Source organism: Salvelinus fontinalis, chromosome 9, assembly GCF_029448725.1.
Source record: "Salvelinus fontinalis isolate EN_2023a chromosome 9, ASM2944872v1, whole genome shotgun sequence".
Classification (NCBI taxonomy): Eukaryota; Metazoa; Chordata; class Actinopteri; order Salmoniformes; family Salmonidae; genus Salvelinus; species Salvelinus fontinalis.
Window position 1 is genome coordinate 38485547 of NC_074673.1, and position 23081 is coordinate 38508627.

Genomic DNA, 23081 nt, shown 5'->3' on the forward strand with positions numbered 1-23081 from the left:
CTTCCTAGTTCTATTAGCCATGTACAACAGGAGCTGTGCGCTACTTCCTAGTTCTATTAGCCATGTACAACAGGAGCTGTGCGCTACTTCCTAGTTCTATTAGCCATGTACAACAGGAGCTGTGCGCTACTTCCTAGTTCTATTAGCCATGTACAACAGGAGCTGTGCGCTACTTCCTAGTTCTATTAGCCATGTACAACAGGAGCTGTGCGCTACTTCCTAGTTCTATTAGCCATGTACAACAGGAGCTGTGCGCTACTTCCTAGTTCTATTAGCCATGTACAACAGGAGCTGTGCGCTACTTCCTAGTTCTATTAGCCATGTACAACAGGAGCTGTGCGCTACTTCCTAGTTCTATTAGCCATGTACAACAGGAGCTGTGCGCTACTTCCTAGTTCTATTAGCCATGTACAACAGGAGCTGTGCGCTACTTCCTAGTTCTATTAGCCATGTACAACAGGAGCTGTTCTCTTTTAGAAGCCTTTGGGTGTTCACTTCTCTCCAACTCACATACGGCACAGGGTCACACTGATAGCATGCATCCTGAACAAACCCCAGACAGACTGCACACTAACATCTATGGGCTGCCTGACTATTTAGAATGGCTGATTACTGTCCTTTTTACTCATGGTGCCCTTGTGTCTTTTCAAACCAAATGGTCCTCTACGACCACAGACACACCTCTGAGCTACAGGTGCAGCCAATGGCTTTACACAGACACACCTCTGAGCTACAGGTGCAGCCAATGGCTTTTACGTAGACACAGCAGAGGGAAAGACAAAGAGTCTTGGGTTTCAAGATAATTAATAAAAGATAAAAGCCTGGCTTGTTCTGCATGGCTTAATGGATTTGAATAGCTGGGAGAATGATGGGGACACGCACAGTGCAGTCTGCATGTGATGGACCAAACTCCCCCTAGGGAACAAGCAATACTACTGACGACACCCATCTCCTCACACACACAGCCCTGCTCACATGATCTGACACACACTCTCTCTCTCATTTTCCTACACACGCATTCACTCAAGAGAGACTCATCCACTCGGTCTGTCTCATCCTCTCATATACATTCATACATACGAACACAGTTGGGGATTAGGGCTTGGTGCTAGACCGTGTTCACTCTTGTGGCTCACTACATCGTGCGCAAACACACAAAGACACGCGACTGGAATACAAGAGGATTCCTCTGCCAGTGAAGAGAGCTGAACATCATTGTAGTCCTGACTAGAAGGCCAGCAACCAGGGCCGTCTGCAGCTAGACACACTGACTGGCACGTTGGGACTAACACAGGGGAGGACTAAACCAACTCACCACTAACAGCAAGACAACAACAATGTAGTCATAACTGAGAAAACAACAAGCCATTAAAAACTAATATCTACACAGCTATAAGTCATTCATCAAAGTGATGGAAGTGTAGAGCTGAGTGCTGCAGTCAATCTGTATCTCTATCCCCCCTCTCCTCACCCCCACTGCAGCTAAAGCTTTACCACAACGCATGCAGGGCCCCATTGTCTGCCCTGCCGTTCCCCACCAAACCATAATCAAACGACAACGTGCGCACAATGGCGGGGATGTCAATACCCAGGGTGCTCCTCTGCGCTAGCTGTGTTCACAGAGGAAGTGTGGACAGAGGGGGCTGAGAGGGGCCTGCAGGGGCTCTTATCACTGCACCGGGTCACTCTGGCCAATCACACACTGACTACAGGCCCAGGAGGGCGGGGGCCTGGAATTTCCTGCTGGACAGGACACAAGCACATAGATCCAACCTTCCCATCCAACCCCTACCCCTGTCCCCACCTCTTCCCCCTCGGATCCTGGGGGGGCTTTCCCATTGGCTGGCTGCAGTGTCCCTCTGGTCGCCGCTGCTCTACCACTGGCCAAGCGTGATGCCAATCTGCAGCCCAAGCCATCCCCCGGGGAACTCTAACTTCAATGGTCTGTCCTCCAAGCCACCACCATGGGACAGCGACAGAAGCTGATTAACCAAATACTTTTATCAGCACTGAAACCGCTCTGCCGCACAAAACAGCCTTAAAAACACAAACCACCACCACTGGCCAGAAAAGCACAAATGGGTAAAGAGGGAACACAGCAGAGAGCTTAGATGGCAAAGAGAAAAAAAACACAAAGCTTGACGGGGCCCACAGCTCTGCCTCCCTCACTGAGGGCATTGCTGCTCCAAAATCCTGTCCAGCCGCCCCCCCCCCCCCCCCACCACTAGCCCCCTCCGTAACCAAACACCCCCCTCTAACCCCCGCCTCTACAGGAGCATGAGTTGAGGCCGGAGAACTAGAGGACAAGCGAGAATGGCGAGAGCTGGAGAGAGAAAAAAAAATGAAGGATAGGAGTGGAAGAGCAGAGGATGGAGGATAGGAGTGGAAGAGCAGAGCATGGAGGATAGGAGTGGAAGAGCAGAGCATGGAGGATAGGAGTGGAAGAGCAGAGCATGGAGGATAGGAGTGGAAGAGCAGAGCATGGAGGATAGGAGTGGAAGAGCAGAGCATGGAGGATAGGAGTGGAAGAGCAGAGCATGGAGGATAGGAGTGGAAGAGCAGAGCATGGAGGATAGGAGTGGAAGAGCAGAGGATGGAGGATAGGAGTGGAAGAGCAGAGCATGGAGGATAGGAGTGGAAGAGCAGAGGATGGAGGATAGGAGTGGAAGAGCAGAGGATGGAGGATAGGAGTGGAAGAGCAGAGGATGGAGGATAGGAGTGGAAGAGCAGAGGATGGAGGATAGGAGTGGAAGAGCAGAGCATGGAGGATAGGAGTGGAAGAGCAGAGCATGGAGGATAGGAGTGGAAGAGCAGAGGATAGGAGTGGAAGAGCAGAGGATGGAGGATAGGAGTGGAAGAGCAGAGCAGAGCATGGAGGATAGGAGTGGAAGAGCAGAGGATAGGAGTGGAAGAGCAGAGCATGGAGGATAGGAGTGGAAGAGCAGAGGATGGAGGATAGGAGTGGAAGAGCAGAGGATGGAGGATAGGAGTGGAAGAGCAGAGGATGGAGGATAGGAGTGGAAGAGCAGAGGATGGAGGATAGGAGTGGAAGATTAGAGCATGGAGGATAGGAGTGGAAGAGCAGAGCATGGAGGATAGGAGTGGAAGAGCATGGAGGATAGGAGTGGAAGAGCAGAGGATAGGAGTGGAAGAGCAGAGGATGGAGGATAGGAGTGGAAGAGCAGAGGATGGAGGATAGGAGTGGAAGAGCAGAGGATGGAGGATAGGAGTGGAAGAGCAGAGCATGGAGGATAGGAGTGGAAGAGCAGAGCATGGAGGATAGGAGTGGAAGAGCAGAGCATGGAGGATAGGAGTGGAAGAGCAGAGGATGGAGGATATGAGTGGACGAGCAGAGCATGGAGGATAGGAGTGGAAGAGCAGAGGATGGAGGATAGGAGTGGAAGAGCAGAGGATGGAGGATAGGAGTGGAAGAGCAGAGCATGGAGGATAGGAGTGGAAGAGCAGAGGATGGAGGATATGAGTGGAAGAGCAGAGGATAGGAGTGGAAGAGCAGAGGATGGAGGATAGGAGTGGAAGAGCAGAGCATGGAGGATAGGAGTGGAAGAGCAGAGGATAGGAGTGGAAGAGCAGAGCATGGAGGATAGGAGTGGAAGAGCAGAGCATGGAGGATAGGAGTGGAAGAGCAGAGGATGGAGGATATGAGTGGAAGAGCAGAGGATAGGAGTGGAAGAGCAGAGGATGGAGGATAGGAGTGGAAGAGCAGAGCATGGAGGATAGGAGTGGAAGAGCAGAGGATAGGAGTGGAAGAGCAGAGCATGGAGGATAGGAGTGGAAGAGCAGAGGATGGAGGATAGGAGTGGAAGAGCAGAGCATGGAGGATAGGAGTGGAAGAGCAGAGCATGGAGGATAGGAGTGGAAGAGCAGAGCATGGAGGATAGGAGTGGAAGAGCAGAGGATAGGAGTGGAAGAGCAGAGGATGGAGGATAGGAGTGGAAGAGCAGAGGATGGAGGATAGGAGTGGAAGAGCAGAGGATGGAGGATATGAGTGGAAGAGCAGAGGATGGAGGATAGGAGTGGAAGAGCAGAGGATGGAGGATAGGAGTGGAAGAGCAGAGGATGGAGGATATGAGTGTGGGTGGATGACTAGCAGCGGTCGTGCGTTTTCAGGTTCGGTCTTCTCAGGCAGCTCTTGGCTGATGCCCTGGGGAGAACTTGGCTAGTCTGAGCCAAGCAGAGCTCTGTTAATCGCACACTGTCTCCCTGGCTTGATCACTCACTCTCTCTTTCTCTTGCCTGGAGCATCCAAGCAGCAGCACCCACGCCAAGACTCAGCCTTAGCCCCAGCTCTACAACCAGAGGAGCACTGGCAGAACCAACCCCAGACACAACCAAAAAGAAAAGGCCTTTATCTGGTGGAGCAAGTCAATGGAGGAGCAGAATGCCTGACTGGCGTATTACATTCCACCACAAAGCAGAGTTCCACACCAGAACAGGATCCACCTGGCTGGTCTCCAACCAACACCAGAGATGAGGGGTGTCAGGTGTGGAAGGCTCTGATCACTCTCTTTAGCCTGGATCAAACAGACACACACACGGAAGAAGTCCTGTTCGAATAGGGTCGTAAAATCAGGGTCAAGTAAGAGCTGGGACACTGGTGACTCAGTGGAAGGGAGAAAACGGGCAAATGGAAGACAGTTTCCTTTAGATAGGCCAATTATGTTTACACTCACAGGATAGGTCCCGTGTCTTCACAAAGCTGTGGTTTTATCACACACACACACCTCCTCCCCTTTGTACACATGTCACACTCCTGACTGTGCTGTGTTTCTCACTCTTGTCGTCAGCAGGCATTTCCTGAAGAAAGCCCTGGGTGCTGTGTCAACTCTCCCCATTCCTTTTGATTCTGCACCGTCTGCACCGTCTGCACCGCCTGAGCCTGCCTGTTCTACCTTTGTCTCAGGGAGCTAAGGAATCCACACACTCAGCTTCAGAAACAGAGCCAAGAGCTTATCAGCCGACAACAAATCCACCCTTCTCCACACCAAGAGAAACACTCAGCTTTATATGTATATATACACACACACACCTGTCTCCACTATGTTAGAGAGCAGACAACACAGTGGAAGATTAAAGGGCCTCTCAGATCTCCAATGTGGTTTTTCATCCTTCTCAACTGTCAGAGCAGAGAGGGAAAGGATTTCAATATACCTCCAGCTTGTACATAAAACACCAGAGAGGAAGAGAAAGAATGTAGGAGGGAGGGAGGGAGGGAACAGGGGATAGAAAAGAGGACTAGAAACATTTGTGAAGAGAAAAGCAGACATGATTAAATCACAAGGGCTGCCTCCCGCTGTCATTGAGTGTGACACAGGTTCACAACAGGAACACGCTGACGAGGGTGACGAGGTAATCACGTTCCAAACGCTCCGCTATGATGCCATCAAAAGGGGACGGGGCAGAGAAAGAGACAGACTTCTGTCCCTCCTCCCCACCCCCACCCCAAAAAGATAGCATTTGACTGGTGACCTAGGAGGAGGAGGAAGGCCTCTCTGGATTAGAGGCCCTCAGGAGACCCTCCAGGAATAGAAGTGCTGCACAGAGCTACACCACCACTGTACCCAACTCACAGCCGCATGTACAGATAGAGACCCGCTCATATAGACATTCACAGAGACAGGGAGAGACATACACATTCACATGTACAGGGGAAACACAGACACACAGGGAGACACACATGCACTTAGGCTGCGTTTACACAGGCAGCCCAATTCTGATCTTTTTACACCTATTGGTATTTTGACCAATCAGATCAGCTCTTCTGTTTATAAATGTGCAAAACATCAGAATTGGGCTGCCTGTGTAAACACAGCCTTAGGGAGGTACACACATATTCACCGATCCAGACACACACACTGACAATGGCATCAGACTCAGAGAGGACTCGGGGCAGCTTGGGAGAGAGAGAGAGGCAGAATGGGGACCCTTAATTGCCTTACCCTGTAGTACAGTCTGGGGAGTGCTTTTTGACTTGAGATTCCAATTTCACACTAAGGCATTATTTAGTTTGATACAGACTTGATTAGGCATTACAGCAGGCCCCTTTTTCTGGAGGAGCTTTGTGGCTCTCAAATCACTAGAGGAGAGATTAACTCTGCAGTCACGCTCCTTCTGAGATCCACAGCCTCACACAGCCTGCCGCCTGCCTGCTTGGTGCGGCAGGAGAGGGCTCCTCTTATCCCAAACACTAACACATTCAACTTTTACTAGTCACCAGTCAGTCTCCTCAATCACTGCCGCTAACTTTAGTAGAGCCTTATAAAATCTGTTTTGTTTGTCAACTGCACACCAGCCAGAGACCGTTGTTTGATTAACAATATACTGCAGAGTTTGCAAAACAAGTGGCTACTGGATTGGTGCAAATAATCATGATATCATTCTGTCAGATAGGCATGGGCTACTTTGTAGTTAACATTTCATTGAGAAGGTTTTTGGTAACCTTTCCATCTACAAGAAGACAGTTGTCATGACATCAGCATCATCGCTAAGTGGTAGACAAACGTGCACACACATACAGGGGAAAACTCTTCAGAAAGTTGAAGGAAAATACAAATCACTGATGCATTTTGTTCATGTCTGACAATAATCTTGGGCAAATGAATGCATTTTCTAATAAATTCAATACATTTAGTTGATTTCCTACAGTTAAATTCCGTTTTAATGTCTGGACACCGTGAGTCCTACTATAGCCAGACGGACCGTGCTGAGAAAGGGAACATTTTACAGATGAAGTTGAGGTGAAGATGCATGACTATGGAAACCCCTAATAGCTTCCAACTAGTCATTCACTGTAGAAGCTGAGCAGGGGATTACCATGGACATGGTGATGCAGGGCACCACTCTAATCCAGCCTCCTCTGCCCTCCCAATGTATGTTCGGGGAAGAGGAGAGGATGGTCCCTGGACTGCACATCAACACGGCTGGACCAGGGCTAGACTCTACATTTTTAAAACAGAGATCCATCGACCAACACAGGGGCCCAACAGAACACAGCAATATCTTCTCACCCGCACTCCTATTCTCTTTCTGCAGACTCTCACGCTGTCTCTCAGCCTCTGTTTGATGGTGACATAAAGGATTTATTAGTGGAAAGAAAAATGGGAGAAAAAAATACTGATTTATATATTTTTTAAGACTTTTCATCTCTTTCAACTCCTTCCTTCACACACACACACACACACACACCTTTGTGTAGTCTGAGTGATGGACTCAAAAGCCTCAGACGGTCTACTCAGACTTTTGCCCTTCGAGTGGCACTCACAGACAGAGATGGTTTCAGTGGACAATGTTGGACAGATAGACTACTCTTCTTGTTGTTTGGCTGGTGGGTCGGCACAATCCTCATTAGACTACAAGCTAAACTTCCCCCTGGAAAGACTACTTCTTAAAGACAAACACATTTCTCTCTATCTCTCTCTCACACATCTGCACCTCGTTCCCACACCCACCTCTATTCTCCAGTGGCTTCCAGTCACTCATGGCATTGGAGGTAGAACAATACAGAGCTGTGAATGGGAGCAGAGGCCTTCCTTCTCATCTTCACACATCTCAACATATGGACTCTGTTTCCGGCCATCAACGCATCAATTCACACGGACCCTAATTCTAACCCTAACACCTAAGCCTAAAATAGCCTTTTTCCTTGTGGGGACCAACAAAATGTCCCCACATGTAAGAATTTTCCTTGTTTTACTATCCTTGTGAGGACTTCTTGTCCCCACATGGATAGTAAATCCAAAAACATACACACAAAACTTCCCTGATTTAGATCGTTTCATTTGAACTTCAATAGGAAAATGACAAGAAGTGTGAGAAAGGAGGGAGACATGGAAGGGGGGCCTTTTCACCCTCTCTCTCATCTGTAAGTAGCTCACCATCCAACAATGTGTGTGTGAAGTGAAAATGCACCACGGACAAGACTAACAGCAAATGAAAACATGTCAGATGTGTGCATGCTTTGTGAATGTCATTTTTGCTCTGAAATCGAGAACGACTTTAATAGTGTCTTCCCCCCTCCTCACCCTGCTCTTTGCACGGCATATTGTTCTGGCCTCTGTAGGGGGTGCTCGCCATTTGACAGAGGAATTGAATTAAAATAAATCTGAAAAACACAAGTGACTTCATAATCAAGGACTAGCCATTCTCCGAGGTTGTGAGGCCAGCATAAAGGAAGGCTACAATAAGGGCTAATTCTGCCTGCGCTAAATACTAATGTGTGATGCGAGGTTCTAGGCAAGTGTCTAGCCCTGGGATAGAGAGAGGCTGCTTCACAGCTTAAATCAATTTGGAGATGACATTGCAAGCTGTATCAAGGCTCTATACTGCAAAACACAGAGCAGCGCTTTTCTCAAAACACAAAGCTCAAAAGACGAGGCACAGTTGCAGATGGGGATATTTTTTGACGATATTACGTTCGTTTTAACAATATCGCAATATTATTTTGCGCTAGCCGCACCAACACTCCAGTATTTTTCATTCATAGCTTGTTTCTCCATCTTCTTTTAAAATAGGGAGCCAATTTGTTTTCAGCACTTTTATTTCCATGACTGATCAAAACTCGTTTGCTCTTGTCCTGCAGCAGACATATGGAGATCAATATGTTTGGAACATCGAATTGCAATAAAATCATAGTATCGAATCACAATACATATAGAATCGTGAGAATATAATTCCCACACCTAAATATCATGATAATTTTATATCGTGAGGCCTCTGGCAATTCCTAGCCATACTTTTAACCATGACTTTATTCAGGTTATACAATAAAGTCTGTGGCATGGTGCAGCATTGTCATGCTGATAGAATCAAACATGTAGGCTTAAAAGCCCAAGCAACAAGACCAAGACAAATATTGGACCACTGAAAAACATTTCAAAGAATAGGATATATGCTTCTGTTTCAAAAATATTTTAACATTCTCATACAAAATGTTCAGCATTTATTTATCTGTATTTGTATTATTTTTACTGCTCTGGGGTTATAATTATTGCTTGGATATCCTTATTTACTATTATGCATTGATTTCTTTTTCAGTCTGTGCACTGCACAGAACACCGGAAGAATGATTACTGAATTATCACATTATTGTAATGTTTGTTAATGGGTTAATTAATCCCGTAAAGGATAGGTTGCCAACTGACGATTTGACACGAATATAAATGTCATTCATTCATGTAAAATACTTTGCTAATCATTACTAAAATATAATAATATACCTAATTACCACTTCACACTTGGATGAAGTGGGAGTTCTGTGTTTCTTCATCTTCTTCCTGAATGTACTTGATGTTTTGTGATTCAAAGAGCTATTTAATAACCCAACACAGCGAATGTATACACACAGCCCAGGGCACTCAATCCATTGGAGTAATTTCTCTCGGTTTTTAACTCCACGCGTTTTTCAGAGGAAAGTTTCCAGGCGCAGTGGAATCAATAGGTTGAGCAGAAGGAAGCTATTGGAGGATTTTTCCTGATGCGTGGGCACAGTAAGTCTCCCATCTCCCACCCAGGACTGTTCCAGTTGCCTCCCCCTGCAGCTCTGAGACCCATACTAGCCCTGGAAGGAGCCCAGGACCCAAGCAGGATCCATTATCCAGGGCCTGGCCAGCAGGAGGCCTAGCAACTCCTGGCAAGAAGTAAAAATCGAATCCAATTTATTTGTCGCATGCTTGGTAAACAACAGTTGTGGACTAACAGTGAAATGCTTACTTACTAGCCCTTCCCAACAATGCAGAGAGAAAGAACATAGAGAAATAATAGAAAAGTACAACACGTAATACACAAGGCAGGCTGCAGGGGTCAGAAGGGGTCAACACAGGACCAAAGCTCTTCATTAATGACTTCGGCATCAGGCCCTCTCCTCTCCCCTCCCCTCCCCAACAACCACCCTTTAATCATCAGAGCTGGGACGAGGAGCCTTCCAAGCGAGTAGCTTCTCAATAAATATATGCATCAGCCAGGTGTGGCGAAGGTGCTTAATTGCCCCCTTTGCTTATGTTTAATGTACAGCCTACAGAGAAACTGTGGGGTCGAGGAGCAGCTGCCTAGAGAAAGGAGCATGAACACAGCCTCACGGACATCATGGCGGGCCAAGGAGACAGAGGAGATGAGAGGAGAGCAGGAGGAAGAGAGGTGACAAAGACGGGAAGGGTTGAGGGTTGAAGGAAACTGAACAGGAAGAAATAAAGTGGGAAATGAACATGAAGACCTCTGCCTACGCTGTTGGACCAGACAAACAGCAGTGTTCTGCTGTTCTGCAAGTGCTGATCTGGCTCTTGTAGCAACCCTCCAGAAGGTTCATGGTTCTGGCCTTCTCTCTCTGAGGTCAAAGCAGAGCTGGGTCACAGCCCTCTGCCCACACTGGAGACACTGCACTGACATTTGCACACAAAACCCATTAACACACTCACTCACTCACTAAACCACTCACAGGCTCACAAAGAGCTGAGCTTGACATATCCCATTTACGGAGCCTGCAACTTGCTCAGGCGTTTAGGCCGGTTAACTCTGGGTGTCTGCCACAGATCAGCCTGGTTCAACAAACGTCCTCAGGTTAACATTGCACAATATTTGACTGTTCTCATTTTTATTTTATTTTAAAGAACAGCACACGACAATGAAACAAAATAACAAATCCTACATCTACTCCCACACTTGGCTTGTAGGGTAGAGAGAGCATTGGCCGTTCTGAGGTTACGGTCCTGTACACATCATTTGCACAGGAAGGAGCCGATTAGGAACAAAACTTTCTAAAAGCATTGTTCCAACACATTTTAATCCGCCCAATGCAGCAGCACAATCAAAGTTTGAGAGCGAGGGACCTAGGAGAGGACAGACTCCACAGGGAGGTACTGGTGGGGGAGCTGTGGTTGGCAGGCTGGAGGGGTGGGGGTAGAGGGTGGGGGGTGGGGGGGTTCAGGGGGAGCAGTGGAGAGGGAACCAACCACACAAACATAATTAATAGCAAAAGTCACCCCGGCGTCGCTCGCTCTTTAGAAAGGAAGCGCGGAGCGGAGAGGGTCCTGAGCGGGCAGTGGTTACGGCCCAGTAAGTCTAGAGCGCTGATAAACCCTGGTGCTAAGCCGGTACAATGGCACAGCCTACGACTGAGCTCTTCCATTAAGACAGATCCTTCCATACACACTAGCAGGCAGGCTGCTGATAAGGAGTTGTCAATGGCAGACACACTGGTCGCAAGGGAGCTCACCCTGCCTGGGCACACACATCTCCACACCAGTAGGGACCGCTGTAGAGTAAGACTCTACACTACAGGAAGGCTGGCTGCATCACCGCTTGGTTTGGCAACTGCTTGGCATCCTACCGCACGGCGCTTCAGAGGGTAGTGCATACGGCCCAGTACATCACTGGGGTCGAACTCCCTGCCATCCAGAACCTCTATTTCAGGCGGTGTCAGAGGAAGGCCCTACTAAATATTGTCATTGACTACTGCCACCCAAGTCATAGACTGTTCACTCTGCTACTGCGCACCAAGTCTGACAAAAGGCACCTGAACAGCTTCTACCCCCAAACCATAAGACTTCTGAACAGTTCATAAAAATGGCTAACCGGACAAATTACTTTGAAACTCTTTTTTATTATTTGTCTTAAATTGTTTTGAGTCCATTGCACTGGCTATATGTACACTCACTAGACTCTACCCACACACTAATACTACACTGACACTCCAACACACACACACTTTACATACACTGCTGCTACACTGTTTATTATACGTCCTGATTGCCTAGTCACTATTACCCCTACCCACATCGTACACATTCACTCTGTACTGGTACTCCTTGTATATAGCCTCGTTATTGTTTCTATTGTGTTACCATTTACTTTTTTTCATTTCAAAAATATTTGTCTTACTTTTTACCTGCATTGTTGGGATAGGGCTCATAAGTGCATTAAACCGTAAAGTCCACACCTGATGTATTCAGCGCCTGTGACCAATAACATTTTATTTTGAAGGAAGGAAGAATCAGATCCATCCCTGACAAGATCTTTAAAATAACCGACTGATTCTAAAGCGACGTTTATTATAAGTATCAGACCACTATAAGCAGTTTATTCCATTTCCTATTTCAATGACTCATGTAACTGAAGAGCACTGTACCTTTAAAAAAGACCCCCTTTCCCCATCTTGAAAAATGTGCAAAATCCATATAATATTGTGCAAACCAATAAGCTCTATATAAAAATAGACGACCGCTGTGGCTGAACAATGACCAATTACTTTTTTGGTCATATCAAAATACAAGACAAAAATCGCTCTCCCTGCTGTGTAGTCAATGAACATTTTACAAAGGCTTAGAAAAATCTATTTTGTGGTTCATCTACCATTAATACAGGGCAACAGTCTTCTATACTCACAGATTGAAAAAACTATTGCTAAAAGACATTTCATGCATGCCTGCCTGCTGCTAGTAAACACAAAGGCACATAAAAGTGTAATATCACTGTGTGTATATAATGTGAAAGAGACAAACCGGACTTTCTCGCTTTATTTTTCCCTCTTACGCACGCGCGCGCGCATGAGAATAAAGACAGGAGAGCAGGCTCTCATCACTCAATCCGCACTGTGGTATCTCACTTCACTGTTTTATAACAGCCTGTTGACCAATGAAACTTTGGCTGTGCTACCAAAAGCCTAGGTGACAATAAAAATGCCATTTAATGTTAAAATAGATGGTTTTAGGAAGGCAGAGAGAGGGGTAGAGGGATGCCAGGGATATGCTTCACACACACACTTCCTGAAAAACGAATCCACATCAATCCATAACAATATGCAGCAGTAACACTTTCAATGAGATGCTCGCCTGTATATAATTAACACTATAATTACTTGAGTACCAGCATTGTTGTTACAGGGTGCTCAATTGCTTTGAAAATTGCATAGTTTGTGTTATAACAAAATATGTAATAAAGAAGAATCCATTTTCTTCTTGTATAACAAAAAACACTCAACTCTATTACTATGCAATTACTGAAGCGCTATGTCACATGTTAATACAATGTTACTACTTAGGTAACTACAGTGTTACTACAAAGGTGTACGAGCAACTGAATAATCTAACCATAATGTAGATTGAGAGATGATTTAACTGCACAAATAATACAATCAAGTAAACTCTATTATGTCAACATAAAACTGGCACACAAAATGAATATCTACACTACAGAATCTAGAGAAGAGAAACATTAAAATCTCAGCCAGGTGGAGCTAAATAAATAGATTAAGATTTTTGAAGATTTTACTGCAACTTAGAAAAATGTTGTATTGATAGGGGAAGCTGGTGTAAACAGTAGTACTGGTGGAATTTGCGTGGAAAGAAGGGGGAAAGCAGAGGGGAGGTGGAGCCCTAGACAAGCCTTGTTCCAACGGCTCCTTCTCCTCCATCCCAGGTTAAAGGTCCTATTTGATTTGATTGACTAAACAACACTGTGGAAAATAAATAAGTGCTCTCTCGCTCCCTGGATGTCATGTGCACTCATTCCCGCTTAATGTCCTGTAAATGAAGAGGATTTATTAATGTGTAATTAAGTAATAATCATCACTACATAATGCATGAAATACTCATGGGGACGGGGGAGATATGAAACAGAAATACCCCGGCCAGGCACTCTACGCAAAGACACACATTAAAAAGGGATTAATCGGGAGAAAGAATATTTTGATAAGAACCACTCGCTTCCCTCTCCCCATTAGTAAAACAGCCAATCATAGCTATTAATGCAACCTCAATTAGCCATCTACAATTAGGAAAGAAAATCCCCCCCACCACAAACTACTGATGATAACAAGGATTGGTGGTTTCATCAAATCCTTTTTCATCATAGCCGGTTGACTGTGTGTAGCAAAAGAGGAATAAATATGAGTCTCAATGTGTTGAATGACACTTTAATAATATTTACATACTGCTTTGCGCATCTCATATGTATATAGTGTATTCTATTCCACTGTATTTTAGTCAGTGCCCCTCCGACAATGCTCAATCTATTATTTATATATTTCCTAATTCCATTCTTTTACATTTAGATGTGTGTGTACTATGGTGAATTGTTAGATACTACTGCACTGTTAGATACTACTGCACTGCTGGAGCTAGTAACACAAGCATTTCGCTACACCTGCAATAACATCTGCTAAATATGTGTATGTGCCTAATACAATTTGATTTGAGCATTGGCATTGACAGGCACTCGTAGGAGTTGAGTGAGCAGGTGAGAGACAAGAGGACACGAAAAACACAAATAATCCCTGGTGCATGCCCTGTACCACTGACGCTCACTCATAATTTGAGAATATGCCAGTTAGTGAGAAAGGTGTTGTGCGGAGATAGCAACAGAACACATCTTAGTTACACATAGATCTGGCCTCTGGCTGCTGTGCATCACTGACTGAGCACAAGCTTTGTTTATTCAAAGCCACAAGCTGCCACTGCCAAACACACACACTCAGGATACAAAACAGTACAAAGACTAGCTATCTTTATGCAGAGAAATTGGGATTTGTTTTCACATGACATATAGTACATGTACAAGTAACTGTCAAAATAAAGGAAACAGCGTCTTAATAGGGCATTGTGCCACCACGAGCTGGCAGAACAGCTTCAATGCGGCTTGGCATAGGGTCTACAAGTGTCTGGAATTCTATTGAAGAAACGCAACACCATTCTACCACAAGAAATTCCATAATTTGGTGTTTTGTTGATGTGGTGGAAAACGTTGTCTCAGCCACCACTTCAGATTCTCCCATTAGTTTCCACTTGTGTTGAGATACTTGTGATTGACACACCCGCCCACCATGCTCCTTTGAGACCCCTCTTGAGATCTTTAACTCTAGCCATAGCAGCCGAAATAAAAGGAAACTGGGCATTTTTATACATGACCCTAAGCATGATGGGATGTTAATTGCTTAATTGATTCAGGGACCACACCTGTGTGGAAGCACCTGCTTTCAATATACTTTGTATCCCTGATTTACTCAAGTGTTTACTTTATTTTGGGAGTTACCTGTAAATGCCGTGTAGTTAGTTCACTAGTATTAGTAATTGTTGAAATAATCAAGTGATCCCTTTTCCACATTCAGCCTATATGTGATCATTTTAAAATGTCTTGCTTTGAACCAGTGTATATTTTAGTAGACACCAAAGGTATCCCGAGAGGTCATGACACCAATCTCTGTTGACTCAGACTGGGTCATCAACCCAGTTTCAACTTGCCATTAGTCTTGGTGAACCATTCACATAAATTATTAAAACAATGTAGGCTTTATAACCTATCAACCTAAATATACCATTGCACATTGTTGCCATCAATTAGAACAAAAAGACAAATTGGGGGAGGGGTAATAATTCGGGACCACATGGCCACCCCATTGCCCATCTGGTTTCCACAGAGGCAAAACGAGCCAAATGCCCCTTGCCCGTCCACTTCACTGTAATGGCTCAGTATCATCTCGCTCTCAGTTCACGGATGCGGTCCTATTGAATTTGACTAGAAAATACAGGTTACCAAGAAAACGGTCTAGCAAGTAAAACACAAACCAATAAGCCTATGCTTTAATCATGGCGATGGAAAAACAACATATGCAAGATGTGGGAATGCATGGGCATAATGCGCGTCATACACAGCAAGGGTGACAATCAATACGCACACCTCCACGATACAGGTGAACAGTAGCTAATGAAACAAACACATTGCAGTCTAGTCAAGTAACAAACGTGGTCACAATTTTAAATCAATTACGTAATCAACTGACCAGGGAAGACCCGAGTCACTATTGCAACACTACAGAAAGTTGGCTGTTGGACCGGATAAAATAGGCCTATCTATTATTTCCCCCTCTTTAAATTGCTTAGGCTTTTGTTTGACTATATATAAATAAAACACTGAGGATATTTAATCGTTGAATTTCTTAGTAGCCTAGGCCAAAAGGTAGTCATGAAATCTTATTGGTCATGCGAGAGTTTGTCCCCATTAAAACAACTTACCTTTTACGGAGCGCGGTTTGGCCTGTTTTCGTCTAGACATCTCTGGATTGTGAAAGTATTTTCTTCTCGAATCGATCTCTAATGTTTTGCGAAAACAGTCATATAGATGGATACTTCAGCTGGCGTGTTTTTCACTTCTTTGCCTGTTGCAATGCGGCAACTTAAGTCTCTGATAGTATCCTATAGTCCAGTTAAAGGGGAGGTGAGTAGCCTATACAATTTGGAGCTGTGGAGAGGCGCTGCGCCCGGATACTCCAGCAATTTAACTTCTTCGGCTGGACTCAACCTGTAGAATTAACCGAATAACGCGTCTTTCTTTCGGAGTCCGTGACGACAGTATCTTTTGCTTCTTTACGTTCATAAACACCTTAGGTATAGCGCGACTTAATCGGTAGAGTCCAAGTTTCAAGAGGCAGCCAACGCCAAAATGACAGCCATGCGGTAACACCTGATCGGGCCGTTAGAAAGGTGCCAATACATCAAAATACGATGACATTGACTATACAATTATAGAATTCCGTAAAATCAAGCGTTACGTTGTCTTTTCCTCTTCGTCTTGAGGGTTTGTTGTGCAGTTCTCGGAATAAGTCTCTTTTTCACCCTAATCTTGCGAGCACCGAACCTCCCTTCGTCCGTTATTTTTCAGAAGGTGGCATGGGTAATGCAACCTTACCCAGCATTTTCACCCCTCGGGGTTTTGCGTTTTTAAATCCTGAAATCAGTCAAATGTTTGTAGTATTTAGCCTCTCTCTACCTTTTTCTTTGTCCTGACTCTGGTCTTCCCTCCGCCTTCCGATCCGACTGCTGGCGGGGCTGCAGCGCAGACACACATAATAAAGCCAGGCTTGGCTGGAAATGTAGCCGTGTCCCAGCAGGAGGATGTGAGAGTAGGGTCCCGGCGGGGGAGCGCTCTGATCCCGCAGGGAGCTATGCACAGCCTGGGTTGAACAGACAGAGAGAGCCAACAGCACCAAACCATGGTCAGCCATGGAAACTACAGCTCAACTTGGAGCACGGATCGGGGCCAAAACACGGAGCATCAAAGAATTCTGCACAGCGCATGAAAAATACGGACCGGATTCAGTTTTAGTCCTTTCCATCTTAAATTGGTTAGTCGTGCGCTACTTTCTCACTAGGGGTGACGATTGCCAATTATGTTGAAATTCTTTTTCTAAAAGTCGGTGGTCGTGAAATGCAACCTGATATTTTTACATACATAGGCCTAATTGTTTATATTTTATCATAAATTAACCTGACTGGATTGTATTTTTTATATGGGCCTATATTGTTCGTAGTGGCTTTCTAAATGCACCTAATGCAAATATAAATCCATGTCATGTAATTATTCACATGTTTTATGTATTTGAAATAATCGGCCTAGCAGTGTATTTATGTTGTTTTATCAAAGGGGTCTGGGCCCTCACTCGTGGTAAGCTTAACCCTCGGACAGGACCTATTAGAGGGCCATATGTTTTCAATACCAACTGAACTCATAATGTCAGGAGTTATGTGTTGGGGCAAACTGCTGAGCCCTAACAGTTCAGACTAGGACTACAATTCGTGTGTTTGTCTCCTACAGAAAAGGGACATGTTGCCAATATGAGCCAGAAAAATATTTAAAATCACATGGTGCTTTGTTATTTTCTCTCCTGCACAGTGTACTCTTTGACGGAGCTAGAGCTGCCCGAACGTTGTCATGGATAACTTGGTCCCTCCCTGTCTTGACCTGCGGGGTGTCTTGCAGATTGAGCCTCGCCCCCGTCGTGAGACGGAGCGGCCTTTAAAATTGACCCCCGTTGAGGTGGGGGCCCCTCTTGTCTCGTCTGAACTCCCCCTGAAATGAGCGCGCGCCTGGAGACCGCTTTTAAAGCGCTTGTGGCGTCCCAGAGAGAGGCCGCTGGCACACAAGGGTAAAATCTCTCCGCAGTGGTCCCTTATTCTTCGATAAATACAAAGGAGGAAAATAGCCCACATTACAAGCTCCTTAAGGGTCAAGGACAGCCGAGAGATGAATGGTTTCTAAAAGTAGTATTGTTGAATCACATAGCACGCGATTACACCCTCTGTCATCGTTCGGATTTGGTTTTATAGAGCATCAACCAGCTTTGAATAAGGCAAAAAGACATGTGGCTGATATTAATTAAGACAATCTCTGGTCTAGCAGTAACAGCGCAGGGACATATGAATATCCTGCTTGCCATTTTGATTCCCCACACTGGGCCAGTAGAACCATTAGGCAAATCTAAAAGGGCTGTGGAAGTATTAGGAGAAGGGACATGTAATATAGTTGAATAATAATGCTGTTCTGTTTAACTGGATTTTGTGTTAGAAAACCAGTTTAGCATATTTGATTTGGGGATGTCTACATAGTTCATGTAGGCCTAAATTGATTTAGATCAGCATGTGAAATGTGCATTTTACTGACTCACATTACAATGTAGACATCACTGTGTTGTTGCTTGATTTGAAATGCTGTTTGATTATTGGTAACACAGTTAATGATGACACATGAAAACTGACAAGGATGTGAAGGAGCACACAATACACCTGTCACACAAACCATAGACAACACAGTTGATGGAAACAACAGTCAGTTTCCTGTCTGTCCCTCTCTCATTGCCTCTCCACCTTAAATACATGTATATGGTGTAGTAGGACTAGCCTCAGAAAGCCCTGTTAAACACTCCCTCACTGTACCGTCACAAGCCTGGAGAGTTCATGTTATATTTATGTTGCCTACAGCGGATTCTCTCTGTTCTGTTCAGCTGAACTCTTGCCAGCTCTGCTAGCCCCCCCCCCCCCCCCCCCCCCCCCCCCACACACACACACACTTCCACAGACAATGTTACATCTCATTGGTTTTGCCCTAGATAAGCTATTTTTAAAGGAAATAATTAGACATAACTGATTTAAATACTGCAAAGCCACACTCTTTTTGTCTCGTAAGCGTGGTGTCTGTGTGTGGATAGTGAGCAAAAAGGTGAGAGCAGAGGAATCATTTTGCCTCTAGTATCTTTTTTAATAAATATGCATGGGAAAATACACATTTGACCAATATTTAACTGTATATTCTTTTGTCACTTAAGATTAATTCATTTCCTCTGACTGTGTTAAACTCCAGCCAAATGTGCATGGAGGAATTCTTTGTTCTGCTGTTGCTCAGGTTCCCCACCACAGTTTGGGGTTTGGCAGCACAGTGATTTCAGATGCTCTACACATGAACAGGCCAAGGACAAGAGAACAATAATGATGATGAGGGGAGATTGGAGGAGGAGGAGGAGGGTGCTGGTTGTTGGGATATTCATGTATCCATGTACAGAGGGGTCTGAAATTGACACCCTTGATAAAGATCAGCAATAATGACAGTATAAAATAAATGAATCAAATACAGAGCAATATTGTATGCTCAAAAAATGGGAAAGATATATTATTTTCTACTAATACAATTGCTCAGAGAAATAGATTTTGTTGAACAAGTAATACTATTTCTCAAAAAGGTAGGGATCAAAATGATTGACACCCCTAAAGATTCTTAGAAATAAAGTAGTCAAAAGTTTAGTATTCAGTCCCATATTCCCAGCATGCAATGACTACGCTTGTGACTATACAAACTTGTTGGATGCATTTTCAGTTTGTTTTGGTTGTGTTTCAGGTTATTTTGGCCCAATACAAATGGATAATAATGTATTGGGTCATTTGGGAGTAACTTTTATTGTAAATAAGAATAGCGTAGGTTTCTAAACAGTTCTACATTCATGTGGATGCTACCATGATTACGGATCATCCTAAATGAATCGTGAATAATGATGATAGAGAAAATTACACAGGGTCAAAGATCATAGCTCCAAAACATGCTAACCTCCCCTGTTATTGGTAATGGTGAGAGGTTAGCACCATTACCAATAACAGACGACTATATTTATAAGAATCTATAGGGGTGTCAATGATTTTGACCCATACTTTTTTTAGAAAAAAAAAAATTCTTCCACTTATCAATTGTATTAGTATAAAATTATATTTCCCCATTTGTTTTTGCGTAGAATATAGCTCAGTATATATTATTGATCATGTTTATCAAGGGTTTCAATAATTTCAGACCCCACTGTACATCTATTATGTTTTCCGTTTGTTAAGTTAAGATTTTCTCCCCACCTAGAATATGCCACTCAATTCATGACTTTTGTGTGAATGCACATTCAATGCGATTTCTGCCCATACTGTGTTTAAAAAGTGTGTTATGTGTGTTTTTGGCAGTGAAAGGGGGAAGAGGAGGCAAAGGCAAGGATGACGGCACTCCAGCGAAAAAGCTTTTCTGGTGAGCTGCAACAATGCACTCACTCCCACGACATCAGCTCTCTGTAGGGAGTCTCCTCCTAATTTCCTTCATCCATAATAATAAGAGCTACATTAAACAGTGCCATTAGTGCCAGCAATTTGTTTTATTCTCAACAGAAAGAGAAATGTTATCTGTGGCGGACAAACTTAACCCAATTAAAGCCTTTTGTGCACAGGGGCTTTGCCGGATCTGTCACTGATGTTGAGGAACTGAGGAATGGCGGCACAGTCAAACCAACCAACTTTGGGGAGGAAAACTGAAGGAAAAAAAGAGAAAAGAGAAAGAGAAGCATGTTTTTGCCAAATAGGCAGAGGAGAAAAAAGGAAATGTGTCTTGAAGAATGGATGGAAACAAAATACACAGCCTCTCATCTCTCTGTACTGTGTGTTTGTGTGAGAGAGAGAGTCAAAGAGTGGGTGACTTCACTCTTATTCCATGCATACACTTCATACCACAAGACACAAATACATGCAGACTACAGTGCACATTTCCCCTCAATAATAAATGTCCTACAATACACATGATCAAAATGTACCAGAGACACGTGCTCAATCATAATATAGAGGCTTTCTGATTGACCCTCCATCACATTTAAATGAGAAAGGGGCATCAATCTAGACAAACAACGCTACCTACCCCAAATCAATCAACCCCACCCCTTATAGATACCCACACATTGTAATGTTAATGGTTGTGATAACACCTTACAATAACAGGGGTCTAATTATCAACATGTTTGGCTGTTAGAGTGCCTACCTGGCACTCATCCGTGGCAATGGCGGGGGGGCGGAACTGGAGGATCCTAATGAAGATCTCATTCACAGTAGCACACACAGGCCCAGTGTGGGGTAAAGGTAACGAAGAAACAAGTCCTATTAAGAGCCAACTGCAGATCAGATCCTGTGAATTCTGACACAATAGTGCCAGGAATAGTCATAGTGATACATTTTGATTGATATCCAATTGTGAACTCAGGAGTGGAAAGTATATGTAGGCTTCAGGGGAGGGCCATCCTGTGCAACAAAAAAAATCAATTCTCAACATGATTACTTCCTGTACGTAGGCTTACATGTGCAAAAACATGGGTTAAAAGTTGGAGGTATGCGTGCAATTTGTTTTGTATTTAAGCGGTTGATTCGTCAATCTGATTATCCATCTTTCAGTCTAGCCATTCTTCTGCTTCATAGCTTGTTTTTCCCTTCTCCCACAAAGCTCCAATCAACATTTCTCAGCTGGTGAAATGAAGCATAAACATTTTGCTATTACTTTGAGAGTCGATGGATTCTTCACAGCTGCAGCTGAGGGCCTGTGATCAGGAATGGGAGACAAACAACTGGTGAACATGCCTGGCCACACACGTCCACCCACTCATACAGTCACACGGACTCTGTGTGCCACTATCACACGACGAACTCCTAAACTCAACACCACAATCACACCCTACCACCAACACACACTAACTCTAATCCACCCATGACTGTGTGCATCCTGCAATACACACAGCCAAATAAGAACAAACAGTAGTAGATTTTTCCCCCCAACTTGTTCTTCAGCAATGTACAACCGACAGTGTACTGGAAATACATATACAGTCTGTATCTCAGCCAACAATTACTTTGTTTCTCAGCACTGATAGACATTTTCTGAAAGTAAAGTTATTGGATTCAAACTTTGAATAGAGCCATCATTACTGTTTTATTGGAAACAATATTTATTGCCTATGTCCTCATGTAAGCCTCAATGGTGTTCAGACTGGGTACATCTTAATAAACTTTTTTATGCCACAGAATCAAAACATAATACAGTTGCCATGGTGCACAACATGAAAAGTATGAAAATAGAATTGAAGAGAAGTTGATTTCATTCTCAAAAAGTCTGGCACCTTTATCTGTTGCAGAGCATTTTCAGTAACAAGATTGTTTCCCTGTAATCTCAATTATGAGTTCAGTGCTTCTTCTACTTAAACTAATACAGAACAAGAAATTACTAAGAAAGCAAATAATGAAAAATATTACAGGCCTGTGGCAAAACAGCAATGAAAACATTTCAACTGGGACTTCTGATATAATAGATTTTAGCCTTTTCATTTCAGAGAAGACCTAACATTTGATATTGGCGATGCAGCGGTTTCAAAAATAAAAGATGAATGGCTCTATAGCACCATCTAGTGATAAAAAATGGTTTGATTTTTACAACGTACCACTGCCTAAGGTTGGAATAGATACATTTGACCTCATCCATGTTTGACAAACTCAGCAAAAGAAGAAACGTCCCTTTTCAGGACCCTGTCTTTCAAATATAATTCGTAAAAATCTAAATAACTTCACAGATCTTCAATGTAAAGTGTTTAAACACTGTTTCCCATGCCTGTTCAATTAACCATAAACAATTAATGAACATGCATCTGTGGAACGGTTGTTAAGACACTAACAGCTTACAGACAGTAGGCAATTAAGGTCAGAGTTATGAAAACTTAGGACACTAAAGAGACCTTTCTACTGACTCTGAAAAACACCAAATAAAGATGCCCAGGGTCCCTGCTCATCTGCGTGAATGTGCCTTAGGCCTGCTGCAAGGAAACATGATGACTGCAGATGGGGCCAGGGCAATAAATTGCAATGTCCGTACTGTGAGATGCCTAAGACAGCACTACAGTGAGACAGGACGGACAGCTGATCGTCCTCGCAGTGGCAGACCACATATAACAATACCTGCACAGGATCGGTACA

General features: G+C 44.2%; 1 protein-coding gene across 3 annotated transcripts in view; it reads right to left on the reverse strand.

Moving 5' to 3' along the window:
• Window positions 1-16978, reverse strand: part of LOC129862547 (zinc finger protein 423-like) — a 145201-nt gene extending 128223 nt beyond the window's left edge. Inside the window, exon 1 of one of the 3 annotated variants that reach the window (XM_055934319.1) lies at window positions 16017-16978. In XM_055934319.1, coding sequence (XP_055790294.1) covers window positions 16017-16056 — 40 coding nt within the window. In that variant the 5' untranslated portion in view covers window positions 16057-16978. The remainder of the gene's footprint in view (window positions 1-16016) is intronic. The other 2 variants (XM_055934317.1, XM_055934318.1) reach the window with 2 other exon arrangements.
• Window positions 16979-23081: the final 6103 nt, after the last annotated feature.